Genomic DNA, 26,124 nt, shown 5'->3' on the forward strand with positions numbered 1-26,124 from the left:
CATGTTGGGTTACAACAGCTGTACATGGGTAAGACTTTTCCTGTTGGGCACACCACCTGGAATGCTGTTCATGAATGGCAGTACAACAGGTTGAATCACTGGACTGATGTATACATTTGCAGTCAGGATGCATGGGACAACCACAAGGGTGCTCTTGCTGTCATACAAAATTACACCTCAGACCACAGTATGTGTAGTGTGCCTATCATGCAGGTCCTCAACTGGCCTCCTCCTAATCAATAAACAGCCATCACTGGCACTGAAGCACAGCCAGTTTTCATCAGAAAACACAATAGACCTCCACCCTGCCCTCCAATGAGCTCTCGCTTGACACTATTGAAGTCACATATGGCAGTGGTTTGGAGTCAGTGGACTGCACACTACAGGGTATCCAGCTCGGAGCTCTTTGAAGTAACAAAATTTTAACAGTCTGATATGTCACTGTGGTGCCAAATGCTGCTCATATTGCTGCTGCAGATGCATTACAGTGCACAGGAGCCGTACACTGAACACAATGGTCTTCCCTTTCAGTAGTGCACTGTGGACGTCCAGGGTGCAGTCTTTTTGCAGCTGTACATTCTCATGACCACCACTGCCAGCAATCAAGTACATTGGTTTCAAACTCAGCAAGGTGTTGATGATGGTGTCTTTGTCGCCTCAAAGGCATTCTCGACAAACATCAAATCGCCGCATCCCATCTTGAAGGTTACTAACACTCATGATTGTAACAGCATGTATTTTAACCAAGCCTGATTGGCATCATCATGTGACTGGTGTGAAATTTGAATAAAAATGTTTCACATGTAGAAACATGCCTACCATCTTTCATTTGTACTGCACAACTTCTTCCTGGTGTTGCAATTTTTTTTTTCCCCCCCATCAGTGTACGTCACCACCAAGAATGAGATTGTAGCTAGATATTATCTTACATCTGCATCTACAAACATACTCCGCAAGCAACTTATGGTGCATGACGGAGGGTACCATGTAACATTACCAGTCATTTCTTTCCTATTCCATTTGAAAATAGCTATTTTTGTCAATGCAGAAGATATGTTCTGTATTTTTTTTACTTTCAATTCTTTCGTTTTTGTAATACACATCCTAATTTCATAACTTTTATGATTATGGGTTTTGGACACTTTTACACCAAACAGCTCGCACATAAGCTTTACTTCTTTCTGTAAACCTTTAGACATACAATACAGGAAATATACTCATTTCTTGACTGTGCTGTATTTTTGTACATCACCATACATACACCTGGCACTATTCAAACACTAAAACATATTTTCTAAAACTTACTTAATTTTTCTTTAAGCGCCTCATTTTCTTTGTTGATTATCCTCTCATCATCTCCCTCAGCATAGTCATTCCAAATTTTATAAATCTTCAATGAATGCCAAAACACTTCCTGCAAAAGAGGAAGATCAACACACAGATAATGAACAACTCTGTTTTATAACAAAAACATCTAAAGTACTCAAACTCACAGAAAGATACTGACGAGAAATTCCTCAGAAAACTACCCAGATTCACAAGCACCAAATGAAGAGGAAACTGCTAGATAAATGTAACGGTTTTAGAGTAACTTAGCACAAAAATGTTAAGAAAAAATTATTTGATCATACAAAACATTTGGAAAACATAAAATTCTGGATCACTGGAAAACTGCATCAATACATTCACTATGTGAAAAGAGAGACAGAACAGATGTTTATAATTACAGAGGGATTCTCTTCTACCTGCGCAATACACAATTCTACTCAATGTCTTCTGAAACTAAGCCAAGTGCCAACTGGAATCCAAATATCAAACAGGTTTTAGACCAAATAGATATTGCCAACAACAAATTTTAGTTCTGAAATTAATTCTCAGGCAACAAAATGTTGTAAAAAGAAAGCAGTTTATACCTCCCTAGATTTAAAAAAAGCTGATCACTCAGTGGACCATAATTATCTCTTCCAAATTCTGAAAGAATACGGCCTGAACTTTATACCACTGCAATTATAAGTTAAAAACTAAATGGCACAAAAATTATAAATCTGGGGAACAGTTTTGGAAAATTTCGAATTTAAAACAGGAGTGAGATAAGGTGATGGACTTTCTCTATTACTTTTCAACTGTCTTAGAAAAAGTAAATCATGTGTTATGAAAATAGATCAGAGGTTAAAACTGGTTGTTTGGCTGATTTGGTGGAGGGAAACAAACAGTGATGTCACTGGTCCCAATGATATAGGATGGCAGAAATCGAGGAAGGAACAACACAAACAGCACTGTCCAGTCACGGAGAAGAGAAAACATGCAAACAATGAGAGAAAAGGGGCATCAGGGCAGTACGAAAAGGGAAGAACAAGAGGGGGTGGGTGGAAACGAGGGAAGCAGGGATGCCCCAGAAACACTACATGTAGTAGTGCACCCGCACCACCACCAACCCCTCCTGATACCCACACCATACCATTATCATGATACAAAGTGGCCAAAACCACGGGAAGAAGACACAAGACAAGAGGAAACAAAACAGCACAGCATATCAGATAAAATGTAGGGAAATGGTGAGGAGAACCTGCCTAGTGTAGAGTCCAGGTCAGGGCCTCCATAACCAATGTGTACGCTAACTGAGGGACTCAAATGCCAGAGGAAAATTCATGGACTTATACCTGAGAGTACAAACCACTTCTGCAAAGAGAACCAAGGACAGATGCAATCATGGGAGGGTCTGTCCCCTAGCACGAAGACAAGGAAGGGGGGGAGGGCAAATTTAGTGAGAAGGGTCAAATGGTGGGGTCCAAGGGCAGTCCAGCAAAAAACAGATCATAATTAGCGTAGCCCCACAACTGCAAAGGGGCAGGGTGGCTCACTGTGTAGTAAAAAACTATGGGTCAACCAAATATGGCCAATACAAAGATGGAAGAGGATGGTAGACTCCCCCCCCCAGGAGAGAAGGCCAAATTGTGGGAGTCTGCTTGATGGCATGAAGTTTATTACACAGGGGAGCAGCCTCCCAAGAGTTGGCCCCGACTGAGCAAAAATGGATTTGATGTAAAGCCACAAATCCGCCCCTGGAGGGGTCATGGAGAATGGGATGGGGGATAGGTGAACAATCATGGAGCTGTTATCCAAATGAGAAGTGAATGGGCTGAAGCCAATTATGCCTCCAGGTCATCATCTGTCACAGACGACTGGGTGACATCCATAAATAAGATGTCAGACTCAGGTTGCGAGGTGCGGGGGATGGGGGTGGGGGGGAGATGGAACCTCCAGGGGCACCGGGTCAGCCTTGTCCTGGGACTTCTTCTTCTTCTTCTTCTTCTTCTGTTTCATAGGTTGAGGAGGACAGGACACAGAGGGAGAGCAGACTCCTGAAAGATGCAGAACCGAAAGAGAGTGGGCAACCTTTTGGCGCACAGACAGTGTGTCCATGGCGGAGATGCGGTAGCATGTCTCTGGCCTGAGAGATGCCGAAGGGTGGGGTCCCACGAGGGAGCCCCAACACTGGCAGGTGTCGAAGAATGGGTGTACTTCTTCGGCCGGGGAGGGGAAGTGGCAACTGGAGAGAAGGGGGTGCGAACCACAGGGAAGGGGGAGAGGTGAGGGGTATGAGACTGACATATGGAAAAGGGAAAAAGGATGTAACAGAGGCAAAAGTAAAAGTCATTGACACAGCGTGGAGTTGGTCATATTTTTGACAACCCTCAGTGTAAGACAGACAACCCAGGAACTTATATTCTTGTACCTTTTTTTATTTCTTGTAAGCCAGGTAATCTGGTGAATAGGGAGAGTTACAGTCCTGTCAATTCACACACACGGACAGTGGAACACAGGGCTGCCCTCATGGAATGGGTATACACGGATCCGCCATACATGGGGAAGATGTGCCCGAAACGCGAGCACCAAAAGCACATCATGGGTGGCGGGCCGTATGGCTTCACGTCATGTATCAGTGCATTGTCCTTACAACCTTTTTGCACATGTCAAGTAAAATGAGTGCCCCATCATTCCACATTACTCTGGACTTCATCAGTTTCAATGATGAGGTCCAGATGAAAAATGACTCCCTGGACCATATTCAGAGACTGGTGAGATGTAATAGAAACCGAGACATCGACAAGATTATCACACGCACGAAGAGCCGCAGATTGGGTGACAGAAGCAGCTCTGATCAACAGGGAATCCAACAGCATCTTATTGAAAGACTCCACTTTGCCAAACTTGTCTTTGATATTTTCCACAGAAAATAGTGGCTTTGTGGCAGTAAATGTGTCCTGTCTGTCCTAGAACAGACTAGTTAGCAGAGAAAGTGTTTCACTCCAAGCCGGCAAGCATGGCCCTCCTCCCAATTGTCTATTACCACTCGAAGAGATGGCCGTAGCAGAACGACAGTGATTTGGAGTTTGACTGCTTCATGTGCGAAGCATCGCCCACTCCAAACAGGGGCTCTCCCCATGTGCACACTCAGCCACAGCAAGGGCCGTCGGGCCAGCAGCCATGGCTGGGAGTTCTGATGCTCCAGAATGACAAGCAACCACTCCTAGCATACATGGGAAGGCAACAGCTCACATATCACAAGTGTTATCCCAGAGTTTTCTGGGGTCTCAACCAGATGGGCTCTAACAGCCCTACCACACAGTCTAGCTACATGTGCTGCTGACCAAGCAGGGCTGAGGGGGACTACAGCAGGAAAGGAAGAGGGGAAGGAAGGGAGCAGAGGAATCCACATTGACTCACACTACAGACAGAAAATTTGGAAGTGGAGGTCAAGCCATAAAGAGGACCAAAAACAGCAAGAAGGATGAAAGAGAAGAGGCAAGGGAAACAAAACCACAAGGAATACACGAAACCAAGTAGATAGCTTGGTCGACATAAGTAAGGACAACTGAAGTAAATTGGGAAAGAAAAAGGCAAGCAGCTTACAATAATAAAGCTCAGGAACCAACACCCACATGGGATGTATCTACACATCCATTTCTGCACCTGATACTTATTTAACGGTAACCAAATGCAGTTAACAGTAGCCTGTGCCAGACTGTGATGCAAGAGATGAAAAAGAATGACAAATACATCACAATACCATCTTCAAACAATCTACGAGGGATATTCAAAAAGTAAGGGCCATTTACTTATATTTAAATACTGGTAGCTTGAACAAAGTTACACAAATACAGCATCATTTACCGACTATTTACACTGCAACAGAAGCCATTTTGATTCAGTAATCATTTAACAATGGGTGAAAATAAACAACAACGGTTCTGAAAATTATTGTTCCCACCAGCTGCGAAGTGTGTGCTGTAATCTGATTTCTGTGTGCAAAGGGAACTACTCACATTTATCCGTTGTGCCTATTGTACAGGTGCATATGGTGACCTGGTCGGACTGGAACGATATCGGTTAACCTTTAGGAGCCATTTAATTTATTAAGGCTCATCTTATAATGTTAATTTTGGTACCACAAAGAAGGGGGGCGGGAGATAGTGAGAGAGGAGGGGGGGAGGAGATAGTAATAGAGAAGGGGGGATAGTGATAGAGAAGGAGGTGGGGGGGGGGGGGAGGAGAGAAAATCACATTATTGTTAGCTGGAAGCTGAGGCCAGAGTGTGTCCAACTTGGAACCGGTGCACCAGATGGTGGACAGCAGTTAACACTATTTCTCCATGCTCTCTGCTGGCTAAAGAAGAGGTGACTTGCGAGCACATTACCAGCAGATCACGTTCCACAGGAAAAAACAATCTTTGTGGAAGTGACAGTCCTACTCAACATGTACGCCACAATGAATTTTATATAAGCATTACAGGAGAATATCAAAATACAGTAATGGGTGAAGGAAAGATTAGACAACAAGGTTGAGACTTTAAAAATGGCTGTTCCAATGTGCACGATGAAAATTGAAATGGCATCTGCAGTACCCAAGCAGGTGAAATTGTGCAACTAATGGACAAAATAAATAATGAATAAAGCAATAGGAATGCAGGTAAGCTACTACAAACAGCACAGCGAACGCATTGTTGTGGCCAAGATAGACACAAAGCCCATGCCTATGACAGTAGTACAAGTCTACATGCCTACTAGCTCTGCAGATAACGAAGAAATTGAAGAAATGTATGATGAGATAAAAGAAATTATTCAGATAGTGAAGGGAGAAAAAAATTTAATAGTCATGGGTGACTGGAATTCGATAGTAGGAAAAGAAAGAGAAGGAAACGTAGTAGGTGAATATGGATTGGGGTTAAGAAATGAAAGAGGAAGCCGTCTGGTAGAATTTTGCACAGAACATAAATTAATCATAGCTAATACTTGGTTCAAGAATCATAAAAGAAGGTTGTATACATGGAAGAATCCTGGAGATACTAGAAGGTATCAGATAGATTATATAATGGTAAGACAGAGATTTAGGAACCAGGTTTTAAATTGTAAGACATTTCCAGGGGCAGATGTGGACTCTGACGACAATCTATTGGTTATGAACTGTAGATTAAAACTGAAGAAACTGCAAAAAGGTGGGAATTTAAGGGGATGGGACCTGGATAAACTGACTAAACCAGAGGTTGTACAGAGTTTCAGGGAGAGCATAAGGGAACAATTGACGGGAATGGGGGAAAGAAATACAGTAGAAGAGGAATGGGTAGCTCTGAGGGATGAAGTAGTGAAGGCAGCAGAGGATCAAGTAGGTAAAAAGAAGACTCGACTTAACTTGACTTAATTCCTTTGGCCCCTATGGGGGCATAGGGCATCCAGGAGAACTCGCCATCCGTCTCTGTCTTTGGCCATTTGCCTCAATTCTGCCCAGGTCTTGCCAACTCTTTTTGCTTCCCCTTCCACTGTCCTCTTCCATGTGCCCCTTGGTCTTCCTCTCTTCCTTGTTTCCTGGGGATTCCATTCCAATGCTTTTTTCTCGATGGCTCCATCTGGTTTTCTTAAGGTATGCCCCAACCATCCCCACTTCCTCTCTCGTATCTGGTCTTCTATAGGTATCTAGTTTGTTATTCGCCAGAGCTCCTCATTACATATTTTTTCTGGCCACCAGATATTCATGATGCATCGAAGACATCTATTTATGAAGCTTTGTAACTGGGAGGGCTAGTAGAAATCCTTGGGTGACAGAAGAAATATTGAATTTAATTGACAAAAGGAGGAAATATAAAAATGCAGTAAATGAAGCAGGCAAAAAGGAATACAAAAGTCTCAAAAATGAGATCGACAGGAAGTGCAAAATGGCTAAGCAGGCATGGCTAGAGGACAAATGTAAGGATGTCGAGGCTTATCTCACTAGGGGTAAGATAGATACTGCCTACAGGAAAATTAAAGAGACCTTTGGAGAAAAGAGAACCACTTGTATGAATATCAAGAGCTCAGATGGAAACCCAGTTCTAAGCAAAGAAGGGAAAGCAGAAAGGTGGAAGGAGTATATAGAGGGTCTATACAAGGGCAATGTACTTGAGGGCACTGTTATAGAAATGGAAGAGGATGTAGATGAAGATGAAATGGGAGATATACTGCGTGAAGAGTTTGATAGAGCACTGAAAGACCTAAGTCGAAACAAGGCCCCGGGAGTAGACAACATTCCATTAGAACTACTGACAGCCTTAGGAGACCCAGTCCTGACAAAACTCTACCATCTGGTGAGCAAGATGTATGAGACAGACGAAATACCCTCAGACTTCAAGAAGAATATAGTAATTCCAATCCCAAAGAAAGCAGGCGCTGACAGATGTGAAAATTACCGAACTATCAGTTTAATAAGTCACGGATGCAAAACACTAATGCAAATTCTTTACAGACGAATGGCAAAACTGGTAGAAGTCAACCTCGGGGAAGATCAGTTTGGATTCCGTAGAAATATGGGAACACGTGAGGCAATACTGACCCTACGACATAAAAGGGAAGCAGTAGTTGGGAAGGGAGTGAGACAGGGTTGTAGCCTCTCCCCGATGTTATTAAATTTGTATATTGAGCAAGCATTAAAGGAAACAAAAGAAAAATTCGGAGTAGATATTAAAATCCATGGAGAAGAAGTAAAAACTTTGAGGTTCGCCGATGACATTGTAATTCTGTCAGAGACAGCAAAGGACTTGGAAAAGCAGTTGAACGGAATGGATAGTGTCTTGAAAGGAGGATATAAGATGAATATCAACAAAAGCAAAACGAGGATAATGGAATGCAGTCGAATTAAGTCGGGTGATGCTGAGGGAATTAGATTAGGAAATGAGACACTTAAAGTAGTAAAGGAGTTTTGCTATTTGGGGAGCAAAATAACTCTGATGATGGTCGAAGTAGAGAGGATATAAAATGTAGACTGGCAATGGCAAGGAAAGTGGTTCTGAAGAAGAGGAATTTGTTAACATCGAGTATAGATTTAAGTGTCAGGAAGTCGTTTCTGAAAGTATTTGTATGGAGTGTAGCCATGTTTGGAAGTGAAACATGGACGATAAATGGTTTGGACAAGAAGAGAATAGAAGCTTTCGAAATGTGGTGCTACAGAAGAATGCTGAAGATTAGATGGGTAGATCACATAACTAATGAGGAGGTACTGTATAGAATTGGGGAGAAGAGGAGTTTGTGGCACAACTTGACTAGAAGAAGGGATCTGTTGGTAGGACATGTTCTGAGGCATCAAGGGATCACCAATTTAGCATTGGAGGGCAGCGTGGAGGGTAAAAATCGTAGAGGAAGACCAAGAGATGAATACACTAAGCAGATTCAGAAGGATGTAGGCTGCAGTAGGTACTGGGAGATGAAGAAGCTTGCACAGGATAGAGTAGAATGGAGAGCTGCATCAAACCAGTCTCAGGACTGAAGACCAAAACAACACCACCACCACCACCACCACCACCACCACCACCACCACCACCACCACCACCACCAACAACAACAACGGACAAAAAGCTAAACTGGTCAACAAATGACAATTCATATTGAACTCCCAATTTTTACGGAAGTATTACGGAAAACCTTAGACATTGCAGCTTACGTGGAACATGGATTCCGAGAATGCTCACTGAACAACACAAAAAGTAAACATTGTCAAGTAGGCAAATGTTTTCACATGACTATAGACAAAGCAGAGACGACAATTTGTTTTCTCGCATTTCATGAGTGATAATAGGTGGATACCCTACAACAATGCAGAATCGAAACATCGGTTGATGCAATGACACAAGTCAACTTTAGGGGAGAGGTGGGAGGGATATTACTCACATTCAAAAACAATTGCTGCTATTTTCTGCAATGAAAAGTGCATTCTATTAGCTGATTTCATGGAACATGGGTCAACAACTACAATGAAGTGTGTACTGTGAAATGCTCATTCAACTGACACATGCCATTCTTAACAGACAGCACTGGGAACTGCCTTCTCCATGATAACATGCATTCCCACATCACTGCCTGCACCAAGTAAAAGTTCCAGCAGTTGGCAACTTTTTGAATAATCCACCTTGCAGCTGCGACCTTGTAACTGCAGCTATTAACTCTTCATGCACTTGAAGCTACAGCTTGGAGCACAATAGATTGAAGATTAAGAGAACCTCCTGACAACCACTGTCAACCCTAATTACTAGGTAGGGGAACTACTGTCTAGCGCTGGGGAATGGAGGCAGCTTATTTAATGATAAGAAAAGTACTTACTAGGGAATGATCCAATCCGATGTGTCAAAACTAAATTTTTTATACAGGAAGAATACACTGAAAGAAACACAATGTCACAATTTTGGCTGTTATGATTCACTGCAAGTATTTTTTTGAAAAATGTTGAAAATTGCAAAACTCTTAGCTCGCCAGACAGCTGGAGCAATGTACAACCCTACTGTAGATGCAGTAGACAGTGCATGCACAACACGGTAAGCACATAGCCTTGACTGATGGCACATCAGTAAATAGTTAACACAACTCTAAGCGATCTTAATTTGCAAAGCGAATTTCAGTTTTCATTCATAGTTTCTATGACACGATTGTTCACAGTTACTATTTGCTCGAGTCTGCAACTTATGTTTTATCCATAATAATTCACAGTTGCTTTTGCAGTATTATTAAGTGTTAACAATGAAGATAAAACTGAATGAATTTTCTTTGTGGTTTCCAGGCATATGCTTGCTTTTCAACATTGAAAAAAATAAAATACGAAGAATATGATATGTAATCGATATCATATACTTCTCCTGAAGATCTACATATGTATTATTTATTAGTTAATTTCTTGGACATCCTGTGAATGATGTCGACATTTCGTAAGAAAGTTTGGAAATATTACACAAAACAGTAAATAACTGATGATTACGTGAAATGTGGTTTGAACGATACTTAGTGAGCTAATTAAAATTCAGGGTAAAAATGCATTACCTCCCTGTTCCACGGAAAACCTGGAGAGCAATACCTTTCAGTCATAAACCTTTTAGTTAGACAAAGGGCGGACAAAACGCTTAAAAGTTAAGCTGCCCACAAAGCTGGTTTCCTTTTATAAAAACTGTATGTGAACTTTTTAATGGAAGAAAGAATTACAAGAAAGTACGAAATATGCACCAAAATGAAACATGCAAAAGTGTTGAAAAAACTATTCTAATAATTTAGAAGTGTTCATGAGAGTGAATTCACCATTGCCAATGGAAATCTGAGGGACAGCCCTCTAAAACGTATGTAGATGAACGTTACTGATTTCCAGGCTTCTTCAGCCTGGTTAAATGGATTCAGATAATTACACAGAAAAAGTCACAAAATTACAAAGTTTCCTTCAAGTAAACAGGTACAACAGATGTCATTAATAGGCAGTACTATACACAAATTCGTAGCTTCATGTTAATCCCATAAAATGCTGTGTATAAAGGCAGTAAGGAATCACGTCAGAACTGTATGCAAATCGCACTTTAGGCAAATTATGGAGGGGAAAGAGAGAGAAAAAGAGAGAGAGAGAGAGAGAGAGAGAGAGAGAGAGAGAGAGAACTGTTTAGTTACAAAAATGTTGTAATCCATGTAGCAAAATCCAGAAAAAAGGGATAGAATAATTTCTGATGTTACATCCGAAAAGTCTTCTTACCATTGGCAGAAAATAATTCATTGCTTTTGTTGGACTCTTGGCCTGAACATAACAAGTCATTAGGGCATTGTCAGTCTGCATCGTCATGTTTTACGAATATGCAGAATAATGGCCACGACTATTTCTTACTCCATCCTAATTCTGCCTAAATGAAACTAGTTTTACTGTGAAGTGTCCGAATGCATTAATACTCTTCAGGTGTGCCTAGTGTAAGGAAAAAGCTTGTTTGCACCACTCATTACACACTTCGCATTTTTGTGATGACTAAAGAAAAGAAACAAGGAACTGTTTCATTGTTAGTAAGATATACGTTATTCAAAAATTATCATGAGAACTATGCTACAGTAATTTTACGAAATATTTTATGCTAATGAATTAAAGTCCCGATTGATGGAAGTCATCTGTAATGTAACCTAATACGTTGCCTTGTTTTTGTTTCCCATGCCAGTCACTTGTTTAATAATTACATCCGCACAAGTTTAGCCCTCACTATTAACAGAAAGCCCTTAAAAAAATTAATGATGAGGCATATTTGATATACGAGGGCAGTTCAATAAGTAATGCAACACATTTTTTTTCTGAAACAGGGGTTGTTTTATTCAGCATTGAAATACACCAGGTTATTCCCCAATCTTTTAGCTACACAACACTATTTTTCAACGTAATCTCCATTCAATGCTACGGCCTTACGCCACCTTCAAATGAGGGCCTGTATGCCTGCACGGTACCATTCCACTGGTCGATGTCGGAGCCAACGTCGTACTGCATCAATAAATTCTTCATCATCCGCGTAGTGCCTCCCACGGATTGCGTCCTTCATTGGGCCAAACATATGGAAATCCGACGGTGCGAGATCGGGGCTGTAGGGTGCATGAGGAAGAACAGTCCACTGAAGTTTTGTGAGCTCCTCTAGGGTGCGAAGACTTGTGTGAGGTCTTGCGTTGTCATGAAGAAGGAGAAGTTCGTTCAGATTTTTGTGCCTACGAACATGCTGAAGTCGTTTCTTCAATTTCTGAAGAGTAGCACAATACACTTCAGAGTTGATCGTTTGACCATGGAGAAGGACATCGAACAGAATAACCCCTTCAGCGTCCCAGAAGACTGTAACCATGACTTTACCGGCTGAGGCTATGGCTTTAAACTTTTTCTTGGTAGGAGAGTGGGTGTGGCGCCACTCCATTGATTGCCGTTTTGTTTCAGGTTCGAAGTGATGAACCCATGTTTCATCGTCTGTAACAATCTTTGACAAGAAATTGTCACCCTCAGCCACATGACGAGCAAGCAATTCCGCACAGATGGTTCTCCTTTGCTCTTTATGGTGTTCGGTTAGACAACAAGGGACCCAGCGGGAACAAACCTTTGAATATCCCAACTGGTGAACAATTGTGACAGCACTACCAACAGAGATGTCAAGTTGAGCACTGAGTTGTTTGATGGTGATCCGTCGATCATCTCGAACGAGTGTGTTCGCACGCTCCGCCATTGCAGGAGTCACAGCTGTGCACGGCCGGCCCGCACGCGGGAGATCAGACAGTCTTGCTTGACCTTGCGGCGATGATGACACACGCTTTGCCCAACGACTCACCGTGCTTTTGTCCACTGCCAGATCACCGTAGACATTCTGCAAGCGCCTATGAATATCTGAGATGCCCTGGTTTTCCGCCAAAAGAAACTCGATCACTGCCCGTTGTTTGCAACGCACATCCGTTACAGACGCCATTTTAACAGCTCCATACAGCGCTGCCACCTGTCGGAAGTCAATGAAACTATACGAAACGAAGCGGGAATGTTTGAAAATATTCCACAAGAAATTTCCGGTTTTTTCAACCAAAATTGGCCGAGAAAAAAAATGTGTTGCATTACTTATTGAACTGCCCTCGTAGTTTAAGTACTTACGATTCACGTGTGCACTTTGAACTTCATGCTATGTTCTTTTGAGACAGCAGTGTCTGATTAGTTGCCGGATCGCACACTATGCACAAAGGGCTGTAGAAATTGCTGTTATACACAAACAGTTCTTCATGCGGTTAAACTGAGTAACTTAAAAAAAGTATATACCTGCTGTGCACCTTAGCAACTAAAATTCTGACAGTGCATTTCTTCCAATGTAGCCTCCCTGTGCGAAAAATTTCACGATTGTATTGGAATTCCCTTGTTAGAAGTGAAAGGTGATTATGTTGGAAAGTTAAGCCATCCTGTAGCACACAAAAACTGCTAATAAAAACTTTTTCTAACAAACATAAGCTGGTTCACCCACGTGGAACCAACATCATCCTTCAGGAAGGAAAGAATGAGTGCTAAAGGACAGCTGCAAAATATTAAGCCAAAAACTTTGTGGAATAATTAGTATGTGGAGGACTCCACATAACGAGGACACATTGGAATAGACTTTAATTTGCATTCAGGGTTTTTTTTGGTGGTGGTGGTGTCTCAAGTTCTCCTCACTACCTTGGGAAACTTTCCACATAGTTCCGCAGAATACGCGACAATGAAAATGGTTCCACAAGTTGAAGACTATGATGACTTACTTTGTGTCTATAAAGCTAAACCCATTTTTCATGTTGTTCGAAGTATCTTAAGCAATGCCTAGTATTTTGAACAATGGTGAAAGCACAGAGAACCAATTTTCTAATTAGTGCTTGGCACAGGCATTCACTGTTTCAACTTTGAATTTGTATTACTGCATCAATTATGAGCTTATTTATGTGTACAATTTATCATTATTGTGCCCTCCTCCCGCATGATAAATTTCTGTTTCTCCATCAAAATTCAAACCAGTCATCAATTTTATGTTACAGAATAAGAAGTTTAATAGCTAAACATACTCACATTCTGAACTTCAAAGTCTTGATTATCACCACTGTCTGGGCATACCATTTCTGATACTTCAGACTTGTCAATTAAACTAACGTGGTCAACCAGAAAAACAAACATACTGAGAAGACTTGGCCAGGAGTTTTTTGTGTTCACTGAAATTAGATAAGATCATGATCATGGTCTAATGAATTTAATACTGTGAATCTTAGTAAGTACTAGTCTACAAACTGCAGTAAAAGTAAAGAGTACAGCTACAATATTAATGACTAAGATCAACAGCATTCATCTACATAACAAATGAAAGATTATAGCCATAAAGTTAAGTATTAAAATCAGCATTGTTCTCTTTTACAGTCTAACAGTGAGTGTTATGTCAGACAATTGCACAGCTTTATTTTGAAATTTTTGAATTGTATGGCTTCAGCAGAGGGATGAAATTTTTAATAAATTCTGAGAGCATTCTTTTTTTCAGGAGTTCACCGTTCTTGCTAACCTGAGCCTTGTGATGTCCATGTTTGGTTTATTTGTGTTATTTATTTCCAAATAGCTTCCCTGGCAATACATACTTTAATGTGACACAGAATGACACTAATATACATGTTCACAACTGTTGGTATTGTGAACCTGGTAAAAAGACTGACAGAGCTGTAAGACCAGCCTTTCATATTATACGCACAAATTTTTATTTTTAAAATGTTACTGATATGAGGGAATGTCTCCATACGAGTAAGCCATTTTAGTTACCTGACTGAAAGAACATGAAATATGTCATTTGGAGATGATAATTACTGATCACATCTTTGAAAACTTTGTTGATATGTTATTGCAATTGACACCCATATGAATTCTTAAATATTAGAGGCATTTATTTTCTATATGATCAGATAAACCTAACAGAAACTGTTGAGGTTTGCCTGGACTACAAGCAAGTTTACTGGCTGCAAAGCAATTTAACGCATAGTCAAGTGTTTCATGATACGAAGTAAATAAAGCTGTATCATCAGCATAACAGACTGTTTATAAATAGAATATGGATAGATAAGATATGTACTCAACAAGCAGCGGCAGAAGAGAACGAACACGAAGGATATGGAAATGAACAAGCTTCCACATATAGTGGATCCTTATTATAGCAGGTATGAAGAGGAGGCATTAAGAAAAAGGACTGGTGAGATTTAGGAAATGGGAAGAGTTACAGAAAAATCACACAAAACCCCAGGTCTGGGCAGACTTGCTGGATGGGATGAGAGACTGGGTGTTGTTGCCTGCACTGCATGATACATGAAAGTCTCAGAACTTAAAGATGGATGACAGGGATATAAGCAAGACAGAGCTTACTGAAAAACATTACGAAAGAGCAGATAAAACAGAAATACATGATAGACAGGTAAGAGGGGCAGAGAAAATTAGACAGATCAGAAAATAAAGAATGCAGAAAAATACAAGTTTCCCTTGACCCATGGTTCTGCGTGACTTTTATGTAACTCTTCCAATTTCCTAAATCTCGCTAAACCTTTTCCTTCATCCGTCTTCCTTTCTTTCAACATTTCTCCCAGAAAGAGCCCCTAGCTCCAATAGCTCACATTTTTCCACATATTTTGTGCATTTTCTCTTGCCACCATTTGGTGACAATTTCTTTTTTTTATTTATCCACATTATATACATATAACAGAGCGTGACACACAGAGATGCAGGGCATTGGTAGCCACAATGAAAGAGGGCAGACCTAAGGAGCAGAATACCAATTTTTAATAGTAAGGGGAAGCCACCATAGGTTGCTCTCTGACACAGTCTAAACTTCACTTGGGGAAAGGAGAGTGAGAATAGAGGGATACATTTTGTATTAGATGCCAACAATCCACGTGAGGTGGTGTAGTTGTTAGCTCACTGGACTCACGTTCCTTTGAAAAGGCACAGTTGGTTTCCTTTCCCGTCCTGAGCTTGTGGCCTTTTTCAAATGACCTGTGTCAACGAGACATTAAAGGTTATCTTCCTTCCTTTTTGCCAACACTCAATAATTTGAGAGGAAATGACAGGCAAAGTTTTGACACTTCATTATTTTGTGCGTGCAGCATTAAACCAAGCAAACTGGTAACACAGTGGCTAAGAGCGTACTTTTGAATTTTTGTTTTTCTTGCACAAACTCAATCTTACATGTATATTATAGAACAATAATAATACAGACTTTAAGAATATTCAAACATACTTGTGTGAAGAGATGACTTCTGAATGTTTACTGGATATGAAAGTGCCCTCATGCATTGCGGTAGTTCATCTACGTAATTTTTAGTGTCCAAGTTTGTGTCCTTGAATAACAACTTAAGTAAGAAATTGAACATCTCTACATAGGTTGCAACTGACAAAGGTTGTGAACCAAATGTTGACCAACGAATGTTTAGGTTTGAATTCTGCTGAAAATAATTGCGCACCTGAAGAGAAAAAAATAAAGTGACAATGTTTGCATTTGTAAATGATGGCAATAATAAGCAGTAATTGCCATAGTTTACATCCTTCTGCACATACTTGTACAGTTTACCTTGTTCACTGCATATCTTTGGAATTCTCTGTCTGCAGTAGGGAACTGCACATTCCCTAAGAATTTTCTTGCACTGGTACCTCTAGAAATGGAAAAACAAATGTTTACTATAGCAAATCAGTTTTTCTATTTTTATTTGAAAGTAAGGAAATTTTAATTGAAAGAGTACAGTCAAACTTTGGCTGTTACACAGTTTACTACATAAGAGTTTATCATTGTAACCATGGCAAAACATTGTAACTGAAAAATTATCAATTTTGAATCATGTTTCTGCCCAGTGAGAAATGTATCCCATAAAAGATGAAAAGCCCTGTATCGCAAGACAGGCATGCTTAGCTCTTCTACAGCAAAGCATCGAGACTTTTCCTCTTGTACCATTCAAATCTTAAGGTACAAAACCTTGTTATATCAGAAGAATGGTACTGCTTGGAAATTTAGCACACTTTTTTTCATTATTAAGCCAATTAAATGTGATAATATGGTATTATTGGTCAGGATGCTCCGTCTAGGTTGTTCATCCTGCCTAGTGCATTTCTTCCTGTTTCACGCCACTTTTAGTGACTGGTGTGTCTGGTTGCGCCAGTGTAACAGTTAAGTAGTTTGTTGGTGATATTTGTAATATTCTTTGCATAATTTTACAGTGTTATAGTGTTGTTATCAATATGCTGAAAGTTATTAACTGTGTGGGTTATTAGTTAATATGTGCAGAGGATTAAATAGCATATATAAAAATGGTAAGTACACAAATATTGAAGTAAACAATTTCAATACAAAAACAACAAAAGTGTAAGCCTATTATGAAAGAAAACTCACCAAAATAAGGTTAGCTTAGATCCGAACTATGATTCTTTCTCCACCTTATGTTACGTTACTGCATCAATGGCCCACTAGTAGGTAGTACTTGATAGTTAAAATTAAGGTGCAGGTACATTGACTCAGTGCGGTCTATAATTATCCATAGCAGCAAAACTTGGTACATATGCTAATGCATTAATGAGGAGCTGATTTATTATGGAAAAATTTAGTTTCAAATTTGGCCACCAGGTGAAAATTTGGAGCTTTACAGCATCTAGTCAATGTCTCCAGTGATCACATTGAACAACTTGTGTAAGTGTCAGTTAATAATTTTAAAATGCCCTTCTTACTTGCTTCACCTTTTCGTCCATGTCCCATTCCTAATCCACTACACAGGGAAACATTTCCACACCTCTTTCTTGCATTCACAGTGCCAGATTTGCACCTAGTGACTAAATATCCAGCACACGGTGGATCGATATTAACACATTAAAAGACCTACCAAGTTTTGCTGCCCTATGATAATTGCAGTCCACACTGGGCCTCTGTGAGTAGCTGTCTTTTAACAAACCAGTATATAAATTTTACAGCCAATCAGTGAATTCTATGGAGGTTTCTCTCAATATTGCTGGAAACTTAGATGCATATAAATAATCATGAATCAAGGTGAAATAGGATACTACAAATGGCCCTACAATTGTGACATTTCCTGCTCAGAAGCTTGAAATGTACTGCTATCATCATTATCATTAGCAAATAAATTTTCTGATTCTCATAACTAAAATGTAAGTAATTCAGAATGCAGGGATGTCATGCCCAATTATAAGCGAAAGTTTTTCTCCCCAAAATCAACACTCAAAAAATACAGTAGTCTTACATTCACAAATTAAACTACTACTGCTGAGGTCAATGTTTTTAAATTGTGTAACATATTAATATAGAGGTCATCCTATATTTATCAAAGAAGCTTTTGCAACTGAGATCACAAATATTTATTCTGAAGAATTCAGAAAGGTCACATAGTGTTACAAAACTGCTGACCCCAGTGATGGCACTCCTGTCGCTGGTGCAATCATGATTTGTTTTAATGTATTAGTATTAAATAGATATAATTCTTTCTTTCAATTCCGATTTTTATATTTAGCTTTGTGCGAGACGAGCAAGTGGCCAACTGGTGTCCGCCCATTGCATAACAAACTGGCTGCTGTTGCTCCTGCCATGCGCAAACCAAACAGATTGAGAGGATGCGCTATGACACCACATTAACCTCCTTGCGCTGCATAAACACTGTTCTTTATAACAAAGAAATATTGTTAGTAGTTTTTTGGTATTGATCAGAGAACATTAATGCATAATAATTAGCTCTGCTGAGCAAAATGTAACATCGCTTTTACCAAAATACACTGACGGAAAATAAAAAAATTTTAACACCAAAAATAATTAATGTACAGTAATGAAATTTTGGGAGTATATTTTTCTAGGTAAAAATCAAACAATGAAAACTCCAGGATGGAATGTAACAATTTTATGAGAAGGAAAGTTGATGCTCACCATATAGCAGAGATGCTGAGTCGCAGATAGGCACAACAAAAAAACTTTCACAATTCAAACCTCCTGCCATTGGCCTTCGTCAACAATAGACACACACATGACTGAATGTGGTTGTTTCAGTTGCCTGAGACTGCAGTCGTGTGTGTGAGTTGCGTTTGCGTGAATTGTGAAAGTCTTTTTCTAGGTAACATATTTAAGTGATTAACATTGCAAGATCAGAGGTTAATGTAAGTGTGTGATAAACCATAGCAAATGTACAATGCTGGTACATTATTGACCGATTTAACAGCCAGAATGCTGAATGCAAGTGTGCTAACGTGCATTCATTTTGTTGTACTGATGCCAGATGTCAGTTTGTGGGATGGAGTTCCATGCCTGTTGCACTTGGTCGGTCAACACAGGGATGGTTAATGATGGTTGTGGATGACGCTGGAGTTGTCATCTGATGATGTCCTGTAAGTGCTCCACTGATCTGGTGATCAGGCAGGCCAAGGCAACATGCTGACACTCTGTAGAATATGTTGGGTTATAACAGCAGAATGTGGGCTAGTGTTAGCCTGTTGGAGAAGACCATCTGGGATGCTATTCATGAATGTTAGCACAACAGGCTAAATCACCAGACCGATGTACGATTTTGCAGTCAGGGTGCATGGGATAACTTACAGCATGTATTTACAGCAAATCTGATTTCTATCTTCATAGTGGCACTACCAGTACCACTCTTGTGCGAATGGCGCGAGATTTTGGATAGACATCTTTCGGCTGTAGAAACACGCCTACCAACTTTTATTTATGTCGCACAACTACTTCCTGGTGTTTCCATGTGAGGATGTCACATAATGGAGGGCAAATGGTGAAATTTATGAACTAACGATCAACAATATTGTAGAAATGGTTGTGCAGGAGAAGTAACACAATGGGAGAAGGGTGGTAGGGGGAGGAGGGGGTGAGGGGGAGGAGTGGTGGTGGTGGTGGAGGAGGAGGAGGAGGAGGAGGAGGAGGAGATATCCTATCCCACATTTGGAAGGGCTCATGACAATTTAGGCAGTGCTGCAATATAGTAGTGAGCAGGAGAATGCAACACCAACTGATATTATCTGCTTGTGTAATTGGAGGGCTGTTGCAGCACAGAGCAGGACTAAATGAGGGGAAACCGTCATCTCTCAAAGACTTTTTAATATCCTCAAACCTGTAAGTTTCATTTCTTTTTGTTAGGCTTGGCTTTTCACATGTGTGTAATCATACATTCATACTTTACAATGCAGACTGTTTTATGTTTACTGTCATAATGTTTAATGGGTGCAGTATGTACATAACAAGTACTTATAACTGGCATGTATTACGTAAGAAGTCAGAAAACGTTAATAAAATTGGGTTATGGTATAACAAAAAATAAGTTTTGAATGGTGTAGTTGGGGTCAGAAGAGAGAATTCATAAAACTCTGGTTTATACAGCTTGACTTTCCACCACATTAGGCCGGATAGTCCAGAATATACTCTTTCTTATCTCTCAGTGCAGTATGTACATAACAAGTACTTATAACTGGCATGTATTACGTAAGAAGTCAGAAAACGTTAATAAAATTGGGTTATGGTATAACAAAAAATATGTTTTGAATGGTGTAGTTGGGGTCAGAAGAGAGAATTCATAAAACTCTGGTTTATACAGCTTGACTTTCCACCACATTAGGCCGGATAGTCCAGAATATACTCTTTCTTATCTCTCATGGATTTGATACAACTACACAAAACTGTCATTACAGCTAATATCACTGATGATGATGGTGATGGTGGTGGTGGTGGTGGTGGTGGTGATGATGATTATAATTAAAAATAATACCCCAGAAGATTAGCTTTGATAGTAAGCAAAGACAGAACTGAAAATATAAATTAATGTGATTATTTTTTTCTTTACTTTCTCTCTTTTTGTATTGCATTGTATTTTGCATGCAGACAATCAGCAACGGCACAAGTTAGAATAAGTATAATGTTAATGTTTAAGGCAGATACCTTATACCAATGAGGGAATGTATTCGCAAATTGTGAATACGGTATCACCACAGCTATACAATTTACTGGAAACAAATAAAAACTTGTGCCAGACTGGGACTTAACCCAAATTTCCCACTTTACATGAGTAGTTGCCTTAACCATTTCAGCTATCTGAGCACGCTTCACAGACAAACTCTAATCTCTGTACATCCCAATGTCTGCTACCCATAATGCTCACACCATTATGTAATCCCTGCACAGGGAGAGAACTTAGTTTTCTTATCAGACTGCCTTGGCTCTTGCATGAAAGTTTACTGTAGTGTCTGTGATTGATAATGTCTGTGAAGTTTGATGCAATGAAGTGCTTAAGGCAGCCATTCACATAAAGTGCAAAATCTGGGTTTGAGTTCCAGTCCGGCACAAATTTTCCATTTGTAATCTGTATAGCTGTGGTGTTACCATATTTGCAATTTGTGAATACATTTTCATATTTAATACCGCTATAAATTGTCAGCAGTGCCCTTTCCTTTGAACTTACAGACACTGCACTAATGTGTTATACCAATGAAATAGTTCGTAATTTTGTTTAGTCAGAATATGTAAAGAATATGAAGGTAGGTAGAAAGAAAGAAAGAAAGAAAGAGGGGGAATGTCATCTTGTACTCAGGTAAATACAGTATTTTTATGCTCAGTCCAACTGGACTAACATTATTTTCACCAGCGAATGAACCTTTGGTATCTACTAAGTCAAATGTAAGTAATTCAGAAGGCAATAATTTTATAGAATTCGGTACAAGTTATGAGTGTAGAACAGCAGACAAATTTGAAGACTCAGAAGTAGGTGATCTGAACCCAACAAGAAAAATGGAGGAAGTAAGAGATAGAGAGAGAGAGAGAGAGAGAGAGAGAGAGAGAGAGAGAGAGAGAGAGAGAGAGAGAGAGAGAGAGAGAGCATCAGAAAAAAATGACCATTTACAATCAGTTGCAGGTGCTGGAAACAAAGTGGTATTAGATAATCTGAATCAAACAAAAGCAAAGCAGTACAACTGAACATCCTGTCTGGAACAATGCTGTGAAGTGACAACCTTTGAATGAAGACAAAGAAACAACAAGAAAGCATGGCAATAAAGTGCAGCAGACACTCATGTATGGAAAAGAAATGAAGCTAAAGTTTCCACAATGAAAGACAAGCAATACAAAAGTACTGTGGCCAAGAAAAAGGAGAACAAATTGAAATAAAAGCAGAACCTAGTGAAATGGGTCCACAGTGCTTATTGAAATTCTGTTGCAAATCAAAGAACAAGAGAATGTGTTCAATATCTGAGGAGAACACTAGTCTAACATTTCATACATCCTTGCCAAATACGAATAGTGAACAACAGAAAGTGTGTGTTGCTACCTTAGGTCATACAAACAACTAATGCAGGAGAATCAAGAAGAAAATGTAATCTACAGTACAGTTTGAAAGTACAAGATGATGTGTCACATATGTAAAGAAATGTTTCTTTCATCTCTAGGAACTGGTGAATGGTCAGTCAGCAGATGGGTTAAACATAGTAAAGAATAAGGCAATGGGAAGAAGACAGTAATGCACTGGAATAATATGTATGTAAATTTTTCAATAAAATTTTCAAGTTGCCATCACACTACTGCCAAGCACCTACTTCCAAGATTTATTTGGAGCCACATTTTTTATCATTTGGTGAATTGTAAAGAGCGTTCAAAAGTAATTGTGTAGTATTGAACTAATTGCTGGAAAGCGTTCCTTTGTAAATAAAATAAAATAAAAGTGCTTTATTCTGCCCACAGAAATACAAATGTGATGTGTTTTTCTTAAGAGTTACATAATGTTTCAGACAGCCAGTACAATGCTTACCAGACGCAGGAAGAGAGGGCAAGACAGGAGAAGTCAAATGATACAGAAAGACAAACAGAATGCTCTCTTCCAGGCTAATTATTTTGAGTGTTCTCCAAGTTCTGTATTGAATTATATCAGTTTGTCTGGGGAATAAAGTATGAGATCCATGTATTGCAGACATATCAACTCTGAGGTATAACCCGGCTGTTGGTATTGAATAAACTGGATTTTGATGAGGATTGGAAATACTTCCAAGATGATGCAATACAATCATGAAAATTTAATATAATCGGATAGACAGGAAAAAAAAGTTACTCATCAAGTGGCAGCACGAGAAACCAATTTTTAAGGTTAAGCAAGTGTGCAAGCTTTTGGAGCCACTGGCTTCCTCTTCTGCTAGAAGGGTTGAAGGGGAAGGAAGAGGGATGAAGGAAAAGGACTGACAAGGTTTAGGAAAAGGGGGGAGTTTCCTTCACCCCTCTTCCTTCCCCTTCAACCCTTCTGCCAGAGGAAGAAGCCACTGGCTGCGAAAGCTCGCACATTCCCTTAACTTTCGTATGTTTTTTCCATGCTGCCACTTGTTGAGTAGATTTTTAATCTATCCAATTATATTGTATTTTGAAAAATTAATTATTTTTGTTGTTATATTACCAAACAATCATGAATAATATAAAAATCTGTACACTGGGCCATTTGGAATTTCAGCACAGAAGTATCATGATTTAATGTCTCCAAAGTCAACTACCCAAGAGAGAATCATGTTTTTATGAAGCTCTTCTTTACAAATAATGTCAAGTAAATTGTGGGTAACTACCGTGAACTGAACATATTTAATAATAACCCAAATTTACAGGACCAGACTCATTTGTGACTAACCTCACATAATATTTTCTGGCAGCACATAGGAACACAACTGTACGAATGCTGCTCATCGACTGGCATTGCAATTTTGATGAAACTTGTTGCAGCTTATAGTCAAACTATAGCTGTATACTATACATCACCACACACAGTTCCTAAATAAAGCAGGTATTCTTTATTGTTTCATGAAGTTTTGCATCCATCATCAGATTCCACCTCCGACATGAATTGATACAAATTTAAACTCTCTTCACGACAACAGAATGTGAAATTTTTATACTTTTAAGTTGTGTAAGACTGTTAGCACACATAATTGTACAGAGAAATTAATTTAACAAATTTCAAAAGATACAATTCTTGCTCTCAAAATGATGATATGAAAGAAACAACCTGAGAAAATATATTCAGTTTCACTTATAGTCATAACACAAGTCTGTCAGTTGCATCAAGTGTTTTGATATCTTATCTATTTATGGTCTCCGAAGCGAAACAAGCACATATAGTAAGTTAATTGAACAAGCTAATCTATAGCTAACTGGGAAACTGGTAGTTAATAACACAACACTAGACGGACTGTGCTATGTCCAAATTGGAGGAAGTAAGATACTACAAGAAGATTAACTGGAAGGAATTCTACCACATGGCAGATACCAGTTATTCTTTAACAGGTCAATCTCACAGAGGCAATAAAACTTATTCAGACTTAATTTTCTTTTCCTGTCAAAGTATTATGTATTCTAAAATGAAAATAAAACATTCAGTGCAAGTATATCGATAATCGTTACCTAAAATAGAATCTGCACAAACTTGAAGACACATTAAAGGGCATGAAAGTGACTATTTTTTCCATAAAGCCTCTGACGGCTCCACAATTTTAACCTCAGCTCGTACTTGTCTTTATCCATGGAAAAAAATAAACACAGAAAACAACTATATTCCCCATATTATTACAAGGCTTTCAGTTTCTACAGACCAAGAATTCATCTCTGCAACTTTCAGAAAGTTTATTCCTTCTTTCCAGGCAGAAAAAAGATATTTGCAATGTATGAACAAACAATATGGTTGTTAACCAAGTACAGGACATCATGCTATAGAAACCTGTCTTCCTGAAACATCATTGGGTCAAATTAAGGGAAATACACTTGTTCAACATTCTCGTACACTGTCAGGAGGAGGTCTATCAATCCAGTTTCCAATATGTGCCTTAAAATTTTCTCTACAGCTATAATTCTGTCGCTTTCAGTATTGAAATATGATGTCCTTTTAAACAGTTTGAAGCAGAAAACACGAGTCAAGAACAGGGTTAACAGAGGGTGGGAAGCCACTCTTAACCAAAAGTTCACCTACTGCAATATGAAGCCACACTACACTCATCTTCAGTAAAAAAAAATCACCTTGAGTGACTAGTGAATGGACTTTCATATTCACAGGACATGTACATTAGTACGTTCTGCAGAAATGATTAGCATCTCAGTCACCTCAGTTCAGCATGTGTCCTGTTGCCTAGTAGGCACAGGGTCTGTCATCAGCTCTGATAACTTATTCCATGCATGATGGCACTGATGCGAATAAGGCATGAATGGTGTCCTGTGGTATAGTCATCCATGCTGCATTCACCTGGTTCCAAAGTTCATCTGTGGTGGTTGGCATTGGGTCACAGTGCTGCAAACATGGTTTCACCTTATCCCACACATTTTCGATTGATGACAAGTCTGGTGATCTGGCAAGCCAGGGCAAAAGGCTGATACCCTGTGACACCAAGGAAGCATGTGTTTGTGCAGCAACATGTGGTCATGCTCTGTCTTGCTGAAAAGCGGTATCTGTATTGTTGTGCAGAAAAGGTATGGCTACAGGTCACAAGATGCAATTCACGTAGGTCACACTGGTCACAGTGCCCTGGACACGGATCAACTGCGAAGGCCTCAAGCTGGCGCTGTATGTCTCGTGTGAATGGAGTCCCTGTGATGCAGCTCCCCACCTGTGGCGAACCACAAATGCACCCATCATTTTCAAACAGACAGAACCTGGGTTCATCAGAAAACACTACCTGATGCCATTCCTGTCCCCAGGGACATCGTTCCATACACCATCACACATTTGTTAAAGGTAGGCGGATAAGTGGACGATGCACACATAACCGTGCCGTAATGAACAGCAATTGTCTGTCACTCCTGATAGTATAAAATCTATTACACTGTTCCACTGTTGTGCCAGAGCCAAGAAGAATGCAGATCTGTCCTGCAGTGTCATTCAGATGAGGTGTCGATCTTCTGGGGGGTGATCTGGGTGGTTCGATCTGTCCCATCTCGTTGCGTTCTATGGCCTTCAGGGAACCATTCGGCACACACCTGTTGCACTGCCGAAACATTTGTTCCACATGAGCAGCAATTTCTCAGATGGATGCATCACATTCCCTCATGCCAACAATGTGTCCTCTCTCAAACTCACTGATCTGACATGCATAAGTCTGTGAGGAATCTGCTCAAGTCACACTGATCCTTTACCTTTGGTTCAAAGCAACACCGAGAGCTGCAGGCACATTTTACCGGTAGGTGTTGTGTTGCGATACTAATGTTGATCTTGAACCTGTGGGCCGACATGGTTCAAATTCTAATCATCTCTGTACAACATACTAATGTACATATCCTGTGAACATGGATGTTCTGCCTCTAGTAGTTCAAGGGGTTTT

At 39.8% G+C, this 26,124-nt stretch overlaps 1 protein-coding gene across 1 annotated transcript in view; it reads right to left on the reverse strand.

Annotated features, from left to right (window-relative positions):
• The window catches only part of LOC124776847 (kinetochore protein NDC80 homolog), a 165,908-nt gene that overhangs the window by 101,916 nt on the left and 37,868 nt on the right, over positions 1–26,124 (reverse strand). The window contains exons 4-7 of the mRNA XM_047252015.1: positions 16,379–16,460; positions 16,049–16,271; positions 13,855–13,994; positions 1,306–1,414 (exon numbers count right to left, since the gene is read on the reverse strand). Of these exons, the coding sequence (XP_047107971.1) occupies positions 1,306–1,414; positions 13,855–13,994; positions 16,049–16,271; positions 16,379–16,460 (554 nt within the window). The remainder of the gene's footprint in view (positions 1–1,305; positions 1,415–13,854; positions 13,995–16,048; positions 16,272–16,378; positions 16,461–26,124) is intronic.

This window comes from Schistocerca piceifrons, chromosome 2, assembly GCF_021461385.2.
Source record: "Schistocerca piceifrons isolate TAMUIC-IGC-003096 chromosome 2, iqSchPice1.1, whole genome shotgun sequence".
Lineage (NCBI taxonomy): Eukaryota > Metazoa > Arthropoda > Insecta > Orthoptera > Acrididae > Schistocerca > Schistocerca piceifrons.